Source organism: Onychomys torridus, chromosome 17 (genome assembly GCF_903995425.1).
Source record: "Onychomys torridus chromosome 17, mOncTor1.1, whole genome shotgun sequence".
Taxonomy (NCBI): Eukaryota; Metazoa; Chordata; class Mammalia; order Rodentia; family Cricetidae; genus Onychomys; species Onychomys torridus.
In genome coordinates, this window is record NC_050459.1 from 60,554,669 (window position 1) to 60,577,215 (window position 22,547).

Consider the following 22,547-nt stretch of genomic DNA (forward strand, 5'->3'; position numbering starts at 1 on the left):
ATATAGAAGTACACATACACACATATGACTGTGGGTATTGCCCCATGGGAGTCTGGGCATTACAAGACCTGAGGCAGGCCCTTTCTGTGAGGCGATGCTGGCTGGTATTCTTCCTTCGGAGAGCAGCCGCCTTTCCAGGCCAGGCACATCTGGAGAACAGCATGGATCTGAGAGACAAACCATGGCTGGCTACTTGTCTGCCCTGAGTCCACACACCCCAGTCCCCACTCAATGACTCTTCAATCTAAGTCTTCCAACATGGGCATGGACCACAGATATCGAGAATGCTTTAGGACAGAGAAGGAAAGAAAGCCCACAGGAAGGCAAGGTTACTGGGTTACAGCACAGTTGCATCTTGGAGGTGCCTTGGGGCCTAGTCATCTTGGGCGGGTATCTGCCATCTTGACTGTTGGACAAGTCCCATGCAAAGGTCTCAAAGATGACCTGGGGCAGGGCCACTGGGCAGTGTCGTGGGCAAAATTCCCTGTGAGTAGAAGGTACCCAGCACAGAGACAGAGTGCAAGCTTTGTGCCTGTGTGCCTGCTCCAGGCATGACACTCGCTTCTTCCTGGACAAGGACTCCATGGCACAGCACTGAGCTTCTGACTGTTCTTTCAGAAGGTGAAGTCCCCCGGTTTAGGGAGGGGCAGCTAACTAACCCTCATCTTGTTCCCCTCTGTTAGACAGTCTCATTGGGAAGGAGGACTCAAACAAGGCACAGACTGGTAGAGAACGAAGGACTGAGGGCCATGGACTTTTTATCTGGGCTGTGAACTGTGCCCAGTGGAGAGTATGACCCTGCAAGTGGGGGATGTCATCTTTGGCCTGTAGATTCCAGGTTTAAATCAAGCATGTGACTATGGGAAATGGTAGACCAGAAGACAGTATGACATTGGCAGTCAGCTGGGGAAGCCAAGCCTAACCCCAGGATCAGACAGCAGTGCCATCTACAGGGGAGGCGCCTAGCCTGCAGACACTAGGCAGGAAAGAAAGCCCACGGAAAGACAAGGACAGCGGGCTGGGGTCCACCCAGAGACTCTAGGGGCCAGCATTAGGGAGGTAGAGCTAGACTTGGTTCCTGGACTGCCAAGCACCCAGACGCTCCCTTACATCTTCTATTCCCTGGGTCCCGCCCACCAGGCAAGCACATGGCTCAGGAATCCAACAAGGGCTGGGTGTCCTACCGACAACAGCTGTGGTAAGAGCCAAAAATAGAATATGGAGCAGCCTGGCTGCCTGCTTAATCTGGCTTGCTTTGGAAATACAGAATGGGAGGGGGAGGGAGAGAAGAAGATAATTCCTTGAACTAAGCAACTGTACTTCCCTCTGCCCCTAGCACTGGATATCTTCAAAGGTTAAATCCAGGCTCCCACAGGATCACATGATGCTCTCTAGACTGAATCTTTGCAGCATGGGGCTCCACATGGAGGGAGGAGAGTGAGTGGCACGGGCTATTCACAAGGCTCTGTGTATGTACCCTCCCGCCTCGACTCCAACCCACTTGGCACTCTGGTGACCCTTCCCAGTCTATGAGGATTCATAATGTAGCACTGAAGATGCCTTAGGGGAAGAGCTGCTGCTGTCTTGGGCTATAGGCCAGGAAGGCTAATGCCCAGCTCCCACACACACTAAGTTCTGGATCCAAGCAAGAGCCTGATGTTGGGGAGTGGGGCAGATTCCATCTTGGCTGCTGGTCAACTGAACCATTCAGGAAGTCCCTGCTTTGGCCTCGGCTGATGAAATAGCAGGCTCCCCTGGAACAGCCGGGAAGCTATGCCTCATGTCATTTCCTGTACCCTACCTGGGACCCCAATGTCTATGGCTTTAAAAAGAATGACCGCTGAGGTCAGAGGGGCTGTGCAGCTCACTTGAGACTCTGAATCCCTCTGTCTGCCATGTTCTCTGCCTCTCCCTCTCACTCTGACCTCTGTGAGGCCTGTGGAGGGTCTGTAATGTAGGACTGTCCATCCATCCCCTCGTCCCATGGCTTGCTGGGTAAACTGCGTGGCAGCCCAACCCTCGACCTCCACAGTCGGAGAACAGGCCATAGTGAAGAGTGTCCAAGGCTTCTGGTTGTGCATGGCTTCTTTCTATGTCAAGGCATCCCAATATGCCTAGGGGATGACAGGGGTTTGGGGATGACAGGGAAGATGTGTCTGTCCTTGGGTAGCCATTTGGCCTGTATGGCAGTTGCCCCCTTCCCTGGTGGACTGCTTTTCTCACTACTTTGAATGAGACCAAAGTTGAAGGAAACATCAACCAGTACATGAAGCTCCCTGAACACATCTCTAGGAGAGTTTGGAGTTCGGAGATCAAGGTTCAATAAGCAGCAGGGTTAGTTAGACTGGAAAAGGCAAGAGGGGAGCAAAGGCTATGTGGTGACCCCTACCCACCACTGGGGACTCCTGAGTCTGGGCCCCAGAGTTGACTTCTCTCAGGGGGGGCTCAAAAATGCCTTTTTGAACATACTCAGCCCTCCCTGCCTTCTGGGGTCCAGTCCCCATCCCTCCATCCCCTAGGCAGCCCCTCAGATCTCAGTGGCTATGATGTCCTCGTAGGGGATGTCAGCTCCCTCCAGGTCAATTTCAAAGGGTTCCCCCGCCGCATCCCCACGGGCCAGCTGCTGCAGGGCCTTCTCTAGACGCTGGTTGCGCTGGTACATGGCCAAGTAGCTCTGCTGCAGCTGCTTTTGGTACTGAATCACTTTCTCCTTCTCCTCCTTCCACACCAACCGCTCATGCTGGAAGCCTGAGGACATCTGGTCATGGCCTTGCCTCTCCTCTTTCAGCTCAGCCCGAAGCCGCTCCAGCTCACGCTGCAGGGCAGGGATGTCCTCTGAGAAAGTAGGCCCAACCCCCAGAGGCCCCAGGGAGGCAGCATCTCGATGCAGGGCTGCCTGGGCCCGCAGCTCCAGCAGCTCCTGCTCCAGAAGGTTCACCTTCTCTCTCAGTAGTTCTGCCTCGTTCTTCTTGCGCTGCAGTTCATTCTCACAGACCTCCAGCTCCAGCCCCTTGGTTCGCAGGGCACTCTCCAAGTCCTGTGTCTTCAACTCCATGCCCTCCAGCTTGCCCCGGGTGTCCTTCAGCTGTGCCTTGAGACTGAGGATCTCACTGGCCTTAGTGTTCACCTCTATCTGGGACTCTTTGAGCTGTTGCTTCAGAAGAGAGATCTCACCTGACTTCTGGCACACCTGCCAAGGGTGGGGTGAGAAAGAATGAGACACGGTGCCAGCAGTGATTGGCATCCTAACCAAGATGACATTTCCACTTCCTAAAGGGTTGAGGCTGCTCCTAACAGAGTGCCTTGAACACAGTTCTCGTGCATGTAAACGATCTATTTTCCTTGCCCGCATTTCCAAGTGTTTGCCTCGTCTCCAGTTCAGGCTCCACATCCCAGTCTGTGCTCAAACCCAAGGCTATATGCAACTCAATAATCAATGGCTTACTCTGCATACTGCTCTTAGCTCCATCACCTACCTTCAACACTGGGGATATCGGCTTCAGGATGCAAATACACAGACCTCACACCTGTATGTACCCACCCCTGCACTCACCTCTGGGGTAAGACTATTTCACCTTGTCCTGCTGCACCTCAAAGGCTAGCCATCCAATGTGGGATCACAGGCAGTGTCCACTACACATCTGCCAAATGATGAGTTGTGGTCTTTCTCCCTTCCTGGCTTCCCCAACTACCTCACCCATTGGCCATCAAAATTGGGTCAAGAGCACAATGAAGTCAGATCAGTGTGTCTCTGGGGTCTTGGCTCTTTGGGGTCATAAGCATTATTTAGGGTCATGGTATGGTTTGAAGTCGTGGTCCATCCACACCAGCCTATACATATCAAGCCTGTCTCAGACACCTCCTCCCATCTCCAAGTAAAAAAAAAAAAAAAAAGCATGAAAAAAGAAAAAAAAAATGTGTGCCTAGTATGCATGAAGCTCTGGGTTTGATTCCCATCATGAACCTTCCCCCACCAAAAAAGGAAGCCTGGTGACCAAAGCCAGCTAGACTTGAAGGCCAGGGCTTGGCACCACAGAATAGACTGTTGGAACAAAACTAAAGGCCACCACCCCTGTATTTCCCCTCTTCCTTTCCCAGTAAAGCTTTGCTCCCAATGAAACTCTGACTAATGTAAAGAAGAACACTTAGCCTCACCACCAGGCACAGCTAGAGCCCAGAATTTCTTGACAAGGCCAAGCCCAACCTTGAATGTCTCACAAAGCCCAGGTGTTAAAAGCCTGGTTTCCAATGTGGTAACACTGAGAGGTAGAGGAACCTCTTAGCACTAAGGCCTAGTAGAAGATGTTTAGGTCATTGACCCTTGAGGGGGACTGCAGGACGCTAATCTCTTCTTTGCTTCCCGCCTGTGAGGTGACAGATACTTGGCCACATGCTGCTGTGGGATGTTCTGTATGCTCTGAATGTGTTGCTCTGATTGGTTAATAAATAAAATGCTGTTTGGCCAGTAGCCAGACAGGAAGTACAGGCAGGACAAAAAGAGAGAAGTCTGGGAAGTGGAAAGCTGAGTGAGGAGACGCTGCCAGCTGCTGTCATGAGAAACAGATGTTAGGATACCGGTAAGCCACGAGCCACATGGCAACTTATAGACGAATATAAATGGGTTAATTTAAGATATAAGAACTAGATAGCAAGAAGCCTGCCATGGCCATACAATTTTAAAGTAATATAAGAGTCTGAGTGATTATTTTATAAGAGTCTGAGTGATTATTTTATGAGGCTGTGGGACTGCAGGGGCTTGGCGGGAGCCGGAGAGAAACCCTCCAGCTACAACATGCCCCAATCATGACATGCTGCTTCATCACAGTCTGTTTGACAATTGGTCATGAAGTGAAGCCTCCAATACTACAAACCTTTCCTCTTTGTAATGGCACCTCTTGTGCATTTTGTTACGAAGACAAAAAACAAAACAAACAACCTGAAAAGCATAGCAAGCCTAGTCTGATAGAGGGAGTTAGGACAATCGCTTTAAAGCGCGGGCTTCGAATCCTGGTTGGATTCACTTCTGCACCAGGTGAAGCTGACACACATTAGCATGGAGGCAACAAGCAATTAAATGTGTGAACTCTGTGGAGAGTTAAGGTGAAATGGCTCACGGGATAAACACGTTTGTCTCCAACTCTGCCGAGCTAGGTTCTGTCCCTGGGACCCACACGGTAAAAAGAACCAACTCCGGAAAGTTCCCCTCTGACCTCCACATTTGGGCTGTAGCATGTACATGCCCACCCCCTACATAAAGAAATAATAAAAAGAGCACTTCCAGCCCACATTCTTATAGTTAAATCCTAGCATTGATCTTTCATATGTATCAGATGTTAACCAAGTCACTTAGCCAGCTCTATGCTATCGGAACTGATCTGTGCATCCGTTTCCTTAATTATAAACTGAAAAACTGTAACATATCTACTTCATAATGTGGTTATAAGGATTAGATAGGAGAACACGGCACTTTCTAAATTCCCTGTAAGTTAAATGGGTTTATAACAATATTTGTCACTATTTATTACTTTTTTTTTCTTGTTTTGCTAAGTATCCTGACTAGCCAAGGTAGGAACAAAATCATTGCAATATCCAACTTGGTTCCAGACTGGACCTTAAGGATGGATGGCAAAGGCCAACACTCACTACTTATCTCTGAGATGCACAAAAGGTCCCTTTCTTCACCCTTCTTGTGACTACTTGTGACTTTACAGAGTGAGGACAGGAAGCTCCTGGCAGTTATGGCTAGGCTGCTGATGGTGGGCTACCCCATCCAGGCCTGATGCTAATCCATCCAAATAGAACAGCTGCTCTCCTTCCTTACATAGAATTTTCTGGACTGAACAGCAGCACTGATGTGCACACACCCTGCCTGCCTGCCTGGCCCATGAGGGCTGCTCAGGAAGAAAAGTTACTTTCCAACTAGCAGGATTCATGAGGGGATCCTGACTGCTCTCCAGCCCGGCCGGGTTCACATGACTGATTCCAAAACGACCGAAGCGCTGAAGAAATAGACCAGTGAAGGAGTGTTTTCCTAGCAAACTTGAGGCCATAGGTTTAATCTCCAGCACAAAAAAACAAAAACAAAAAACAAAACCAAACCCACACACACAAAAAGGAAAACAAAACAAACAAACAAACAAACAAACAAAAAAACCAAAAGAAAACAAAATCTGCCTCCAAAGTGTGACTGTGAATCTGTTTGTCCTTTTTCTTCTTCCCCCATGTTTAAATCTCAGCTGATCAAGTAGAATACACCTCAGCAAGGAGGGGCTTTTCCATCCCTTATTACCCACACTCGTGGCAGTGGTTAGGGCCCCTTCCCCCAAAGCACCAACTAGACCCATTCCTTCTCTAGCGTCCTCAGACCCAACAAACACCGGCATGTCTATGTGTCTTTCTAGTCTTCCATACGTGAGCTCAGCCCTCAGGCAGCCCAGTTGAGCCTCCCTTGTCCGGGTCTTGGCTTACCCACCAAAGACCAGGCTAGTAAATGCAATGACTGGGGGCCATGAGGATGATGATGGACCGAGCAGGAGTCATAGAACTGACTCAGAGCATCCCCCACGCTACTTCATTCAGAAGTCCCTTCCTTAGTCATACATAAAGCTGTCTCTAGCCCAGACGCCCAGCGCTCGGTGTTGATGCTGCTTTGCCTGCACAGATGTGGTAGCTGTCAGCAAAGCCTGGGCAGGACTAGTGGGGTCTTACCTCCCACTGGGTCTCCTCCAGCGCAGGGGCGAAGTTGGTCTTTTCCCGCTCGTAGGAACGCAGCTTGGTCTCCAGCAGGTCCTGCTCCTTCATTAGGCTCTCGAGCTCCTGCCGTAGCTGCCGTTTCTCCTGCTGCAGCTGCAGCACCTGCAGCTGGAGCACCTGCTGTGTGCGCTGGCTCTTCTGCGAGGCTGGCTTCAGCTTGCTCTTCGGTTCCAGGCACTCCAGCTCGTCCCGGGTTCGCCTTGGCCGCTCCTCAAAGGTCTGACCAGAGACGAACTCCTTCTCATCGAAACTGCGCTGCAGCCTCTGCAGCGCACTTTCCCTCTGCAGCAGCTTCTGCTCCAGCTCCTGGATGGTGCACTCATCCGTGGAGAGCGGGGAACGCACACAGGACGAGCCCTTGTCTCCCTTGCCTGGGTGAGCCAGCTTGCTGCCCCCATCAGAGAATGACAGAGCCTTTAGGCTCATCATGTTACTGTCCTGAAGGATGATGCCTTGTGTGATGTTGTGGGCTGAACCCCCAAAACGGCTGGTAGGCCCCACGGGGGTGACCAGAGGATCCAGCTGGTAGCTGCTGGTGGTGCTATGTGTGGGCAGGCTGGACATGGAGTTCCGGCCCGAGTCAGAAAGTGCCCCTGAGCACTGGCCCGGCTTCAGCTCCTGTTCCTTGGGCTTGTCTGGAGGCATGGGGTGAAGCTGATGGCTGGCACTCTCCGGTGAAGAGTGGAGGATGACTCCCGACCGTGGCAGCACAGGCTTGAAGGCAGTGGGCCTCACTGCCCCCTTGTCTGAGCTCTAGGGAAACAAAGGACCACACAGGCTTGAATGTCCCTTCCAGACTCATCTCACCTTTCCTCACTGTGGGTGCACATATGCCACCCTCATGAGCCCACCTGAGCAAGGAGCCCCAGTGACACCCTTCTTGGTTGGTAGCCACCCCAAACCTTGTCATTAGCTCTGGACCGGACGAGTATAGAATGCTTCTCTTGTATACTTGTATGTGTCTGTGTACATCCATGCCACAGCATACAGGTGGCAGTCAGAAGACAGCTTATAGGAAGGAGTCAGTTCTCTCCTTCCACCATGTGGAAGCCAGGTTGTCAGGCTTGCTGAGCTATCTCACCCACCTCAGTCCACCGTGATTAAGAAACCCTCTGAGGGAGCTGGAGGCAGTGGTTAAGAGCACTAGATTCTATTCCTCACACTCATATGGTGGCTCACAACTGTTTCGTAACTCTAGTTCCAGCCTCTGTGGGTACCAGGCACACACGTGGTACACATACATACCTGTAGACAAAGACTCATATGCATAAAAAAATTAAAATAAGCAAATCTTACAAAATAATAAAACACTCTAAGGCCAGGCATGAATGCATATGCCTTTAGTTATTTAACTTGGGAGGCAGAAGCAGGCAGATCTCTGTGAGTTCCAAGCCATCCTGGTCTATATAGAGAATTCCAGGCAGCCAAGGCTTACATAGTAAGACTCTGTCTCAATCACACACACACACACACACACACACACACACAACCTCTGTACCTAAGAACATCTTCAGTGATGGCCTAGGCACTAACAGCAACCACTGCCACCTGGTCCTGCCCTCTAGAGAGGCTGGGTGGGGACAGAGATGTGGTACACAGTTAGGACAGCAGGCTGCATCCACTCAGCACCTACTTCCCCTCCGCCTCTTCCACGGAGCCTAGCACAAGACTGTAAATCACTACTTCCAGTCTAGGTTGGAAGTATTCTAAAACTTGCAGTATCCCTCAGAGGAGGACTCTGCCCTTCACAAGGCCTTTGTTTGGAAAGCTCTGTGCAAACACGGGTATCTTTCTTAATCTAGGTTGAGAATTCCTGGCCCTAAAAAATCTCAGATCTGAAATGCTCCAGAATCTGCAAGGCTTTGAGTTCAGACAAAGATTCCAAGAGTGGGGAGAAAAAAGACACACGCTAGGAGATTTTTGTTTTGTGCAGAAATCATTTAAAACATTATATAATCATCTTCCACTTTTGTGTGTCAGGCATATATGAAACATAAATGAATATTGTGCTTAGATGTCTCATTAGGTCTGTACAAATATTTCAAAGTCTGAAGGAAAACAACCCTGAAACTCCTGGAACTCCTGTTCCCAAGCATTTTGGGTAAGGGGTATTTAACCTGTGTTTTCAAGCCATTGATTGACTCTGCCACAGAGTGGCCGTGGGGACTAAATAGGGAACTTGTTTCCAATGTGCACTAGTGAGGCTTATGAGAGCCTGAACTGTTGGAGGGCTAGATTTCTAAATACCCAGGGCTCTTTGTGGGCATCCTTGCTCATTGGACAAGAACAAAATCCTAAGGCCCTTCTCCAGCCAAGGGGGACCAGAAACCAAACCACAGGTAGGGCAGGGTGAGAATGCTCACCTCCTAGAAGCCTCTAGAGAGCATCTTCCTCCTCCTGTTGGCTCTTCCAGGGGGTAAGAGCCCCTCTTCTTCCCTAGCCTGTGAACTGGCTGACATTTGGCCTACTTGAACCACCCAGGTTATGTCAGAGCAGAGTCCAGGAAGGCTGGGATTCCCCTTTGCCTCTGCTGCAGGGCAAACCTAAAATTTCTGGTTTAGGGGATAGACTTTTGATTTCTGCAGTGAGGCCAAATACTTCTGCTCTTTCCACTGCTTCTCTGGCCTCTTGAAGGCCTAAATGCTTGGATCAAGGTACTCATCCCTGCTACTCACACTGTTCCAACTCCCCCAGACACCTTTGTCAAAGAACCTCACTTACCATTTCCAGCTGATTGGAGAAGGGCATGAGCTTAGGCGGGGTGGCTGGGTCAAAATCTATCCCAGCCTGCCCCGCCATGTCCCCACTGGATAGGGCTGTGTAGTCTGGGCGGTGGGAGCCTCGGGCCTTCTGGCTGACCTTGATGTAGAAGAAGTCTTCGCTTTTGCCCATTTTGGAACTGGACTTGCCGCGTCCCGAGTCCTGGGAGAAGCCAAACCTCAGCAGCCCATCCGAGTAGCGGTTGAGCTTCTTGAGGTGGGAGGATTTGCGCAACTTGTACTGTGAGGCGCGGCAATGCTTGCTGTGGAAGCTGTGGCCTGAGATGAGGCTGCTGACACTACCCATGGTGACACGTGGCCAAGGGCCGGCAGGGTACAACAGGGGCCTGGAGACACTGTAGCAGCAAAATGCAGTCCTGGGTTCTGTAGTCAGAGCAAAACCCTCTCAGAGCCTGGGGGAGCCATGGACCTGGAAAGAGACACAGAGAGATCATAGACCTAGACACAGCACCGCCATGATGATGTCAGGAATGTTATTCCTACCATGAAACCTGGGTGGTAGAGAAATGTGTCAGTCAGATGCTAGCTCTGCCTTTCCATCTATGAGTGTTTCCATCATTCTGATGATATGAACAGGCCAGAGTTAGGTGTCATCCTATGCAGTGGCATCCAGTGGAAGCTGAAACACTGTACAGGATCATGGAACCCATGTGTCACTACCCATGTATCACCATATGGATAGAGAGCCCATACCTAATCTACAGGACCCATTTCAAATACTATGCTAAGGAGAAGTCAGGATGTTTATGGGGAGGGGCACAGAGTTCTGTATGCCCAGGGAGTACTGAGGTTTAGACGCATCCATCTCCAATGACATACGCTCATGGTATTGGGGAATGTGATTTGAACTCACTAGTTTTAGATGAGATTGTGATGTAGGGGGCCTCATGATAGCATTAGTGGCTCTGTAAGAGGAAGTAAATCCAGGTGTGGTAGCACATACTTATAATCCCGGCACTTAGAGGGTAGAGGCAGAAGGATGGAAAATTCAAGGGTAGCCTGGGCTGTGCATTAAATAAACAGAAAAAGCCTAGGCTACATCATAGTCAGAACTCATTTTTTTAGAAAAGGAGAAAGGGGGAACAGGGAGGAAGAGGAAGAGGAGGAACAAGAAAGATACATACTGGGACATTTGCTCTATCTGGAAATGTACATACTGGAACACTTCCTCTATCTGGAAATGTGCATACTTGGACACTTCCTCTATCTGGAAATGTGCATACTTGGACACTTGCTCTATCTGGAAATGTCCATACTTGGACACTTGCTTTATCTGGAAATGTGCATACTTGGACACTTTCTCTATCTGGAAATGTGCTGTCCTGTACAATCCCCCACCCCAGGGGGTAGAGCATCCTTCTTCACAGAAAGAAGGACTTGACCAGATGTGAATGTCCTAACCTTCTTGAACTTCTTAGGCTTCACAACTGGGAGCTGAACATGCCTATATTCTTCATAAATTATTCTAGTTATGGCCTTTAAAGCCACAATGATGTTGTCCGAGTTCCTTAGAGGCGATCTCAAAAACCTGAGAAACAGGACATGGGAATCTGGGAAGGACAAAGCTTCAAGAAGCTACAGGTAGAAAAGGCCTGAGAACCCGAGGCTGTCCTTGGGGCCAGCTAGGACACCATCCTGACTGGAAAGCCATGAGGTTGGTAAGGCAAACTGGAGAAGCAGCATCAGCAGCAGGCAGAGAGCCCGCAGGTAGGTCCACAGAGCAGGAAGCTGGGCAACGGCCAGGATTTTAGCTCTACTGAGACAGAGAGGAATGTAAGGAAGGGACAACTTCATTTCCTGTGCTGTGGAAGACCACTGGGGCAGCTGGGTAAAGGGGCTGCAGAGGGGCTTAGCTGTTGTAGGGACTGATTCAGGTGGGCCGGAGTCACTGGGTACTGTTTTATGTGTACTTTCAAGGCTGATCTGACAGGGTTTGCAGACGGACTTAGGAAAGTGAGTGAGAGAAAGAGAAGTCAAGGAGGGCCCTGTGGGGTCTGGGAGGACGGAGGCTGGAGGATGTCCTTCATTGGTAATGCCCTGGCAACAGAGAAGACATTCTAGAGAGACACTGAAACAAAAGGTCTCAAAGAATTAAAGTTTCCCTAGGAATCTTGAGGGGTGGGATCTGAAGCCCTCCTGACAGCCAGAGAGGGTTGTTGCCTCTCAGGAGATTTCACACAGTTCTGACAACTTATGGGAGCACCCTGCAGGAGTGACTAAGTCCATGATGGACCGGACCAACCCTTTACCAGGATTGCTTAATTATGTGTTATCCCAGCCCTCAGGTCAAACCTCAAATCAGTTACTCTGGAGATGGACTTGAACAGGAGTACCACTTACCCTTCACCTATTCCTCCTCCCCACACGTCCACACTAAATAAATCCCCTTCTCTGACTGTTCGCTAGTGCTTGTCTCTTTAATTGGTATCCTGGGGATGGTTGGCAGAGCCTAGCTTATTGGGGCTGCCAAAGCCCAGGCTTTTATTTTAAATTCTATTAACAGTAGGGAAGTTACCAAGCATGCACAAGGACCTAGATTCTCTCCCTAGCATGCACGTGAGTGTACACACACACACACACACACACACACACACACACACACACGAAAGAAGAAACAAAGAGAGAGAAATAGAAAAAGCAAATAAATAACTTTAAGAATTAATTTTTTTAATGTTAATGTTTTTATAAAGCAGCCAAGGATTTGTTACTAATTGAAACAAGAAAGATCACAAGCTGAGCAACTGTAGGTGAGCTGAGCTGAAGAACAGGGGTTGGTTTGAGACTGTAGGTTTGTGAAAGCTGATGGGTACCTGGGCTTGATGGAGTAGGCTGGAGGCAGTGAGGGAGGCACCGGAGCTGCAGATTTACAGCAAAGGTGTGAGTGTGCAGAGACAGCTGATAAGGAGTTGCAGCCGCAGAGAGACAAGTCTGGGGATGGATGGGTTCAGGGAGCAAGCCCAGGAAGCAGGGAGGACGATGGGAGCGGAGGCTGTCCATGTATAGGAGGACCTTCAGTCAAAAGGCTCTCCTGCATTCTGCACACTGTGTTACTCAAGACTAGGTCCTGCCTTCTATTGTGTGGATTCATGGGATCAAACTCGAGCCCTCAGGCTTGGTGGCAAGTGCCTTTACCCAGTGACCCACCTTGCCATTCCCATTATACCTCCTGGGCAGATGGCTCCTTCTTTCTTGCAGAGCAAGTATACATTGGTGAGGATTATACATGCCATGTTGTAAGGCCAGTCCACTGGCTTTGGCTAAGAAAAATTTCAATACGAAAACCAACTTTTATTGTTTTGGGGGTCTTCCTGTGTGGCTCTGGCTGAGTTGATACTAGACAGCTCAGGCTGCCCTCAAGCTCAAGTCAATCCTGCTGCCTTACTCTCCCAAGTGCTAAGATCACAGATGAACCAGCAAGCCTGGCTGAAATGTCCACACTTAAATAGGGACTGTAGGAAGATGGAGCATGCTTATGGAGTGCAGTGTGATGCTTGGCACTGGATGTGCGCCCCTACAGATATGTCTAGGATAAACAGAAGCCTATGACAGCATGGTGCCTTCAAAAGCCAGTGACAGATGAAGTGTAACTGCAATATGGGGCATGTGTGTATTAAGTTTGCATGCTAATGGCTTCCCATCAGCGTATGTATTTGAATACTTGGGTCCCAGATGGTGGCACTGTTTTGGGAAGTTGTGGAACCTTTTGGACTGGGATCTGACAGGCCATATGATTAAAGCAAGAGGGACATAGCCAGTTCTTGTTTCATCCAGAGTTCTCTGTTTCCTGATCCATCAAGACGTGAGCAGCAGGGCTGCAGAGATGGGTCCATGGATGAAGGGCTTGCCATGCAAGTGGGAGGCCTGGAATTCAGATTCCCAGAATCCATAAGTATAGGGCAGGCATGGTGACGCACGTGCAATTCCAGTGCTCAGGAGGATGCTCAGAGCAAGCTGGTTCGAATCGACAAGCCCAAGGTTCAAGTTAGAGACCTGGTTTCAATAGAGAGGGGTAGATACCAGAGCTTGGATGAAGAAGGATGCTTGACACCAACTTCTGGCCTCCAGGTACAAATGGATACCTGTGCACCTCCATATGTGTGTACACATATACATGTGAACACACATACACACAGAGACGGAAAAAAACCCACAAAACAAAAACCGTGAGGAGCCCCAATTGCACACCCTGGCCACCATGTTTTCTCTGCCTTGACAGGCTGTGCGACCCGCTCAGACTCTGAGGTGAAATCAACCTTCCTCGCCTCCTGTAAGTTGCTTCTGTCTGGTATTCTAGTGCAGCAGCAAGGAAGGCCAGTGATAAACATACAAGTGAATCGATCTGTGTATGGCTGTGATGCCTGCCATCTCCTCTCCCCTGGCTCTTGCATCAAAGGTGAGATGGCCAATGCCTTTCCCCATTTGTTTGTTACACACATCACAAATGCTGTGTATCTACAGTGCAAACCCTTGCAGGCTTCCCATCATGCTCACAGTCAATCTTAAGGCCCCTCTCCACATCCCATGCCCTGTACTGACATCCACAGTCACAGCCGCACTGCTTCTCTCTGTGCAGCAAGCACAAGAGGCTTTGTCCACTTCGGCACGCTCACCTGCTCTTGGCCTGCCTAGCCTCCATAAACGTGACTCTTGCCCTTTGCTCTCAACTCACCTCCTGGTATCCTAGACAGGCAAAGCTCCTTCACTGCTTTCCACAACCAACCCTCTTATTTTCCATCTAATAATCCCTTTCGCCTATAACACTCTTATTTTAAAATGTACTTTATTGCACATATCTCCACCATATTTGAATTCTGTGTCAACAAATCCTTTGTCATCTGTGGCAACCAGAACAAAACTGAGGAAGATTAATCAGCAGCTCAGAGAGCAACTGTAATGCCTCAGTCAGGCAGCTCACCCCTGAGCAATGGGGGCCTTGAACTTAGATCTGTATGTCACCATCTGTTAGCTAAACATAGCTCTATACTATCACATGCTGTTGAGGATGACTCAGAGATGTTTAGCTCCTGTCCCAATGACCACCAACGTGAGACCCTAAAATTGGAAGAGAACCTAGAGGAGAAAACAAGGACCAGAGCCTCCAGCCACATCTTCACTTCCTTTAAATACAAATACCAGGAGGTTCTGGGCACCCTGAGTGGCAGCCTGGGTGACTCTGACTTGCTGTGCACAAACTTCATACTGGGTGCTCAGAATTGAGAGAAAACAAAGAGCATTAGAAGAAAAGAGAGGTGTGGACAAAGGACAGATGCCTCTGGTCCTAAGGACAGTCCTCTCCCTTAGTTTGTAGACCCTCAGGTCTTACCATTCAGGGAGCTATCAAGTTCCAGGCTTCTCTGAGATCCACTTGAAACCAAGCTGACTACTCCTAAGTATCTAGACTTGTTCTACCGTCAACTCAGAGAGCATTCCAAGCAAACTTGGTTGTAACTCAGCCTTGTTCTCAGCCACCCCCATCAGACTTGATGCCTCTCTCCTCTTCAAGGACAGGGTGAAAGGGCACCTTCCAATGCCTGGGAAACAAGATTTCATTGGCCAAGGGAAAAAGCCAGAGCCATATATAGATCTTAAGAGATTTGGGAAGAGGGAAAGAAGGGGAAAGATGCCACTCTGAGTGTGGTAGGGTAGCCTAGGCTGCACGAGCTCTTAGGAACTTCACAGATGAGTTAGTAGCAAACATCATGTCTGAGGAGCTCTGCAGAGGACAGGAACCCCAAACAGCCTCCATTTCTCAGAATCCCTACCCGGGGAAATTCAGGAACTCCCTCCCTGCTCCCCAGCAGCACTGACATTCACCTCTCCTCCAGCCCCAGCCTGCATTGAGCTTTACTACACTAGTACAGGAAACGGGCAAGATAACCAAAGCCCAAAATTCTGACCCTTAGGTGGGAACAGGAAGGGATGCCTCGGTCACTCTTTCTCCACTCCTGTTCTGCACTCTCCTCTTCAAAGGAAATCGGGGCTTAAACAGATGTGACACATTCTTGTTTAACCCCTCCAGAAAGTGGAAGGAGAAGCATGGAGTTGAAAGGTGTTTGTCTGAATTCCAAACCAATGGTCTTCCTTCCCATGGAGTAAAGCAGTTGGCCCTCGCCCATAACATACACAGGCTTCAGGCCCAGGAGAGAAGTTCTGAGCATCCATGCATATGTATCCTGTTGCTCTTGCCCACACAGCAGAGAAGGCCAAGCTCAGGATGAGCAGCCTCTAGCTGCTCACTTGGTTCTCTCGCTCCCACAGCCCTCCTTCCATCTGGAACCCCTTCTTCTAGAGGGAGGGGTCTGGGCTGGAAGAGGTGAGGCAGGTGGGACAAACTGGCTTCTGGTTTGGCACTCACAGCCATGCCATGGACCCCTTGCTGTTTCCAGGAACAGTTGTTAGAAATGCTATTCCTGTGAGAAGTACCCAGTGCTGCAGTCCCCACACAGGGCATCACATAGACCCCACATATGGGGTCCAAACTTGGAAGCAGGTAGAGACCACAGTACAAGGGCTGAATGCTCTCTTGCCTTAAGTCTTCCCTGGGCTCACTTTCCAATCACAACATGAGGCTGAATTTGATTCACTTTTGTGTTTTTAGGCTTCTCAAGCATTTAATAAGAATTACTGTCCCCTCATCAGAAAAATGCACTCTACAAGCTCTTTGCCTAAGACTTCTGAGGACTCCTTGGCCATCAGCGCCTGACCCTTGATTGACCTAGTTTAAAAACATGAATACACACTCTAACATGAACTCAGGGGAGAAAGTTTGGCCTTGGTGTATGGACTTGACTTTGTTGCCTCCCTCTGGGGACTAGAAAGATGGGAAATGGGAGCAGGACAGGGTGACAAAGCAAAGAAACTGAGTAGCATGACCTCAGTCCCCTCCAGACTTCAGGCCCAGCTGCCCTAGTTCCCAAGATATGGGCGTGTTTGAGACCGACTTCCAAAGGAATGTCTAGGCCAGGCATGATGGTGTACTACTTAGGAGACTGAGGCAAGAGAATAATTAGGGACCAGCCTGGGCTACATAGCAAGACCTTGTCTCGAGAAAATTAAAAAGGGGATAGGATCACCAGGTGTTTAGACTGGGAGGCCCCCTAGTGAGGGTCACAGTGCTCAGGGTACTGTGTCTCAACTTAGCTGGTCTGGTTCCTGGCAATCCACGATGCCATCTTCATTCTTATTTTAATACAGGGTTTTAAAAGTTGAAATACGCTCAAAGCTAACCCAAGGGCTGGGGAGGCTAAGAGCGTGTTCTGCTCTTGTGGAGAGCCCAATTCAGTTCCCAGAACCTACACAGTGGCACACGGCAGTCTGTAACTACGGTTCTGGGGGATCCAAACCTTCTTCTGACTCCCTAAAAGCACCCAGGTGCACAAACAGCATGTACACGTACACACACACACACACACACACACACACACACACACACACACACAAGCATGTATGCAAGACACAGGAAATAAATTCACAGGAATAAATCTTACAATTAAAAAAATTAACTCAAGCACTCCATGAAGTATGGACAATTGTTAAAATGCTGACATGTTGGTTTCAGAAATAAAACATGACAGAGTTGAACTCCCCTCCCACATTTTCCCCAAGCTCTCTCCCCAAGGGAAGCCAGTCCCATGAATTTGACAGGAACATATTTGGATCATAAAACATTTTAACATGGGCTGGAGAGATGGCTCAGAGGTTAAGAGCACTGACTGCTCTTTCAGAGGTCTTGAGTTCAATTCCCAGCAACCACATGGTGGCTCACAACCATCTGTAATGAGCTCTGGTGCCCTCTTCTGGCCGTAATAAATAAATAAATCTTTAAAAAAACAACTGTAATGTATTCTATATTGATGCTATGTGGTTCTTATTCAAATGTTATGCTGTTTACTTCACTCCTATTCTTGCCGTTCATTCAGGTCATGGTGAGGCACAGGGCTAGGTCACCTACCATCTCGGTGCATCTGTGGGGAGCTGGTTCTTCACTTTGCAAATGTTCTCTGCTCAGACCTAGCCATTGTGTTGCAAAACCTCTCCTATATATGGCAACTTTGGCACACATGAGAGTTTTTCTAAATTTGTTCTATTGAGGTCTTGAAAGCTGTCTAGGTTTTAAAGCCCCCCAGTCTTTTAGCCAAATCCCTCCAGGACAGCTGACACCTGAGCCCCTTATTAGCCAAGAAGGAAAGCAGGAAGATGAGACACAAAGCCCCCAAATCACACTTTGCCCAGGCAAGGGCAGGGTCAGTCACTTTATGGCAGGGCAAATCTGTAGCTGGATTTTTCTTAAGAGATGTTGTCACTGTGGAGGGGTTGGGAGGAGCCCTGAGGGTAAAGAAACTTCAGTCAGAAGAATCTCAGCAAACCTGTAGCAGCCAGATGGGACAAATAGCATGTCCATGAGACCTTCCATAACATGGGAGCTAGAGAGACCTTGGACATCCTGTGTGTAAATCCTCATGATGTAAAGGCTACATCATGATGTATGAGTCAAGTGGGAAGGGACTATACCAGGTTATATACTTCAAGTTTCAGGTCTACAGCACACTTTTTAGATACTAATGGGGCAAGGCCAGCTGGGTACCATTTATAGATGGGACAATTCAGAAATAGCACCAACTACTCTTTATGGGTGATACATAAATAAGTGTGGTGTGTGTGTGTGTGTGTGTGTGTGTGTGTGTGTGTGTGTGCATGCCAATTAGAATACAAAGTGTATGAGAGCATATATGAGCATGTGACTATGAGTATATGCACAAATGTGAACACATGTGTGACTGTGTGTATAATTGTGAACAACACTATGTGTGACTATGTGCATGAGTGCATGTGCATGCATGAATGCATGTGCAAACATGAGTTAGAGCAGAGCAGGCATGATTGTATGAATATGTGAGCAAGTGTGTATATATGTGAACATATGAATTTGAGTGGGAGCTGGAATCTGATCGTTTTTTGTGAGTCCTATCTCCAGGTATGGTTGGTAGCTTCTGAGTAGGGTAAAAGCTCTGCCCCAGCCTGCCCATCCCTCTAAGAAAAAAGTTCTAATTTTGGTTCTGGAACCACATCCTTATTCTTCCTATATTCAGCTCTCTCTCCAGGACTCATTCATAAACACAGTCCCTTGGGGCAGAGCATGGACAAGCATGGTGGAGAACACAGTTCTCCTGGAGGACTAGCATCTACTCAAGGCCATTTCCTCTATAAAGGAAGATGAAACCCCCTCCTGGCCTGTCTCCTTGTGCAGATGTCTGAGTCAACTGATCACCCCAGAGAGAAGTGGATTTACCCTCTACCACCCCAAAGTAGTCCCGTTCAGTGTCTTTGGCCAAGACAAAGAAATCTAAGCCTGGGTTTCTGTTTCCAAGGATCTGAGAGAGATGCCAGGTACAGACCCAAGTAGGAGTTTAAACAGCAACGCGGATTTAGCTGAAAGGCCAAGACTCTTGAGGTTGCCAAGTTGCTTAGAGCCCGGGCCCCTCTGGCCTAGTGTAGAAATGCTCTCCCGTGATTTTGTGTAGGAGGTGAATGCTGAGACTGCAGTTGTCTGCCCTGTATGTCTGGCCAGGCCACCATTTCCAGTCTGTGCTTTAACCCTTTGCTTCAGAGTCCAGTGTGAAGGACAGCTGTTCTCTGTGAGGAGCCACACAATGGACAGATGCCAGGCTGGAAGTTAGGGAGCATGAACTGATCTGGGTTCTGCCTCATTCCACCTCTGGGCCCCTCATTTCACCTTCCAGACTTTGCTCACTGTTGTTCCTGGCTGGCAGCAAACAACAGTGCACAGGAAGAAACCACTCAGTTCCATTCATCACGCTCGCCCATCACCACACTCCTTACCCGCTCTCCACAAAGGACCACAGGTAGACAGACCCACTCCCATCTGGTAGAAGAACCACTATCAGTCAGATCTCCATTTCCTTGAGTGTCGGATATCTGCAGCTGATAGCAACTCCAGCCATCACCAACATCAAAGGAAATTATAAAGATACATATTGACCAAAATTAAGGAAAAAAACAACACTGGCAGACTGTGATGGCTAAAACTGTGAACTTGACAGCCTCTAGGAGAAAGACCCAGGTACATGTGTATCAGAGAGTTCTAGCCTGAGTTATGTGGGGGTTACAGTTTCATAGGCAAGGGCCCCTGACTACATGAGAAGGAGAAAGTAAGCACCGGTGTTGTCCTTCTCTCCTGCCTGTCTGTAGATGCAATGTGACGGCTGTCTCATGCTGCAGCTGCCATGATTTCCCCTACACACACACAGTCTCCCCACACGTTCCCGGTCACACACAGCCCAGGGAGAGCAGTAAGTGCCGCCTTCTCCTCTTTCCCATCTGGATATGCAACCCAGTTGCCTCTACCCCAGAACTAACTAGAAAGAATACGGATTGCTTCAGGACGTTTCATTGAACCCTCCAAACTGGGAGCCAAATAAGCCCTTTCCTCCTGAAGTCTCTTTTGTCAAGGTACTTTGCCACAGCAATGGCAATGGAAACTAATACCGCAGCAGCCAATCAGACCTTCCGAAATTAGGAGGGAGTGTGGAAAGATACAAGAACTCCACCCTCAGATGTCTTCAATCGAGAGAGTGAGTCCTGGCACTGGGGAACCGGCTCAGTGGACAAGGCATTCACTGTGTAAGTGTTAGGACCGGAGTCTGGAGCTCCAGGAGCTGCATAAAGGCAAGCAGCCACCTGTAAACCCAGAATGGACTCAGGAATCAGCTCCAGCTCCACTGAGAAACTCTGCCAATAAATAGACAGCAACAGAGAAAGACACCTGGTATCAACCTTTGACTTTTATAAGCATACCACACACATACTCATGTATCAGTACACACACATGCACAGGCCCTTCAGAAAGGGTCTCCCTATATTCCCCCTTGCTACTGGGGAAGAGTTCACAGCATCTTCTAGGCAGAAATGCTTCTGCCTCCAGTAGAAAGGCTGCTCAACCTCACAGGCCCAGGAAACTAGTCTCAGGCATCTGTCAGCTGCACCAGACTGATCGGCCAGCCTCTAGGCACCTCTCTAAAAGAGGTCTCTCAAGGGCTAAGGGGCATGTGCCCAGGGCTAATTGAGTACCCTTTAATGACACCCACCCCCAAAGCAAGCAATGTGCTTTGCTCTGCCTGATTCAGCTTTTCCTATCCAGAATTCCTCCCAGTGTTTCAGCTCCTTGCCCTTGACCCTGCTCTCTTCTGCTTGGGGGTGGGGTGAGGTAGGGATGCAGAGCAAGGCTAGGGAAGGGGTGAGCCCACTTTGCAAGCTTCAGATGCCTGGAGGGCTCCATGTGCAGAGCTCAATACATACTTTCCGAGTGAATAGATGAATGAAAAAGAGGCAAGCATGGAGGAGGAAGGGGTGGGGAGCGTAGGTGTTGAGAGGCAAGGCTGAGGGTGCTGAAGTGCTAATGGGGAGCAGGCTGTTGGTGGGTTGAGAGCAAGGGCCCACACAGCTCTCAATTAAGTGAACTTGGATGCAGAGACGAGGCAGAAAGGGAAAGGGTAATCACCGGCAGGCTGAGTCATTCCGTCGTACAATCAGAAGCAATTCTGCTTCTCACTGCTCTGGAGGAATGGAAAGCCACTCTGCCTGGCAGCCTTTTGTGTGCAGGTCGGCAGCATTCTGCCCCCAGCTGACTCTTCCTCCACACCGGTGGGTAGCTTGTGTCTCAGCAGCAGCTGATTGACACCGCTCCTCAGGAACATGATTGCAATCCCAACCTCCTCCATTCCAAACATAAAGCCCCAGTTACATGCAAAGCTCAGGCAAATTCACCGCACTGCCACTGGTGTAGCTGCTCCTACAAAAGCAAGCGGAAGGCATTCTCTTTCCCATACACAGCTCTCTGTGCTCTGGGTGCCAATGCCTGGCAGGCTGGGCAGTACTGCCATGGGACAGACAGTTGGACAGATGGACAAAAGAATGGAGATTCTGATCTTAGAGAACAGAATGTGTGAGAACAGCAAGGAGGAATGGACAGCTGGTTAAGTACTTTGCTGTCTCATGTGGACAGAAAGAAATGATTTTGAGGCAAAGTTCAGGTTGGTAAGGATCTGAAAAACCAGTGGTGAAACAACTGTGGATTTGGGGAAGGGGTAAATTGACATACTGTTAGCACCGTGACATTCCTGGCTCTGGGCACTCGAGCTGGCATTTGGTCAGCGTTTGGCCAATCAGATATCCCCAAGTCTTCATCCTAGGCTGGATACATCTCAAGCTCCCTGAATCCTGAAGGTTAATGACTCCGAGGAGTGCTTCTGTGGTTCTCTTCAACATTGTGATTTTTCCAGTCACTGTTTCTGGGTTCACATGGAGATCCTCTCTACTGACTTATCCATGCCTTTCCATCAGAAAAGCCAGAGGCAAGGAGCTCCTTCCTAAAGACATCTCTTGAATACAGAGGTTGCTGGGGTCCCTTCTGTGACATCACAGAGGCAACTCCTCCCCAACATGGGCCTGAGACCCATCTGGCATCTGGCAGACAGGGCTAAGAGGCCTTGGGAGTTGGCAGGCACAGAAAGAACTTGGCCCCAGGTTGCAGATGAAATGACAGATGGAGAAATATTTAAATGAATAAATAAGTAATAAGTAAGACAGTGTCTCATGTAGCTCAGACTGGCCTTAAACTTCCAGCCTTAACCTTACTATACAGCTGAGGATGACCTTCAGTATCTGATCCTCCTGCTTCTAAATCCCATGTACTGGCATTATAGGTACTGATCATCATATCTCCTTTATGTGGCGCTAGGAATTGAACCCAGGACTTCCAGCCTGCTTGACAAGCACTCTACTAGCTGAGCTATATTACCAGTTCTGGAAGAACTTCTAAGCACAGAAATGCTTCAGCTTTCCACACTGAGAAGCCACAGCAGGGTCCATGACTGTCTGAGGGCCATCAGTAAGGCAGAAGCGTAGCCCAGCACCATAAGCCTGCTTCCTGCTTATGTCTGTCCTTAACTTCAGAATAAAGGGTTGGGTAGGAATGGCGTTCCATGCAGAAAGGTA

At 49.1% G+C, this 22,547-nt stretch overlaps 1 protein-coding gene across 2 annotated transcripts in view; it reads right to left on the bottom strand.

The window, feature by feature from the left end:
* Nucleotides 1-44: 44 nt before the first annotated feature.
* The window catches only part of Lzts1 (leucine zipper tumor suppressor 1), a 55,451-nt gene continuing 32,948 nt past the window's right edge, over nt 45-22,547 (bottom strand). For both annotated transcript variants that reach the window (XM_036166843.1, XM_036166844.1), the window contains exons 2-4: nt 9,475-9,942; nt 6,709-7,506; nt 45-3,190 (exon numbers count right to left, since the gene is read on the bottom strand). In XM_036166843.1, the coding sequence (XP_036022736.1) occupies nt 2,528-3,190; nt 6,709-7,506; nt 9,475-9,819 (1,806 nt within the window). In that variant the 5' untranslated portion in view covers nt 9,820-9,942 and the 3' untranslated portion in view covers nt 45-2,527. The remainder of the gene's footprint in view (nt 3,191-6,708; nt 7,507-9,474; nt 9,943-22,547) is intronic.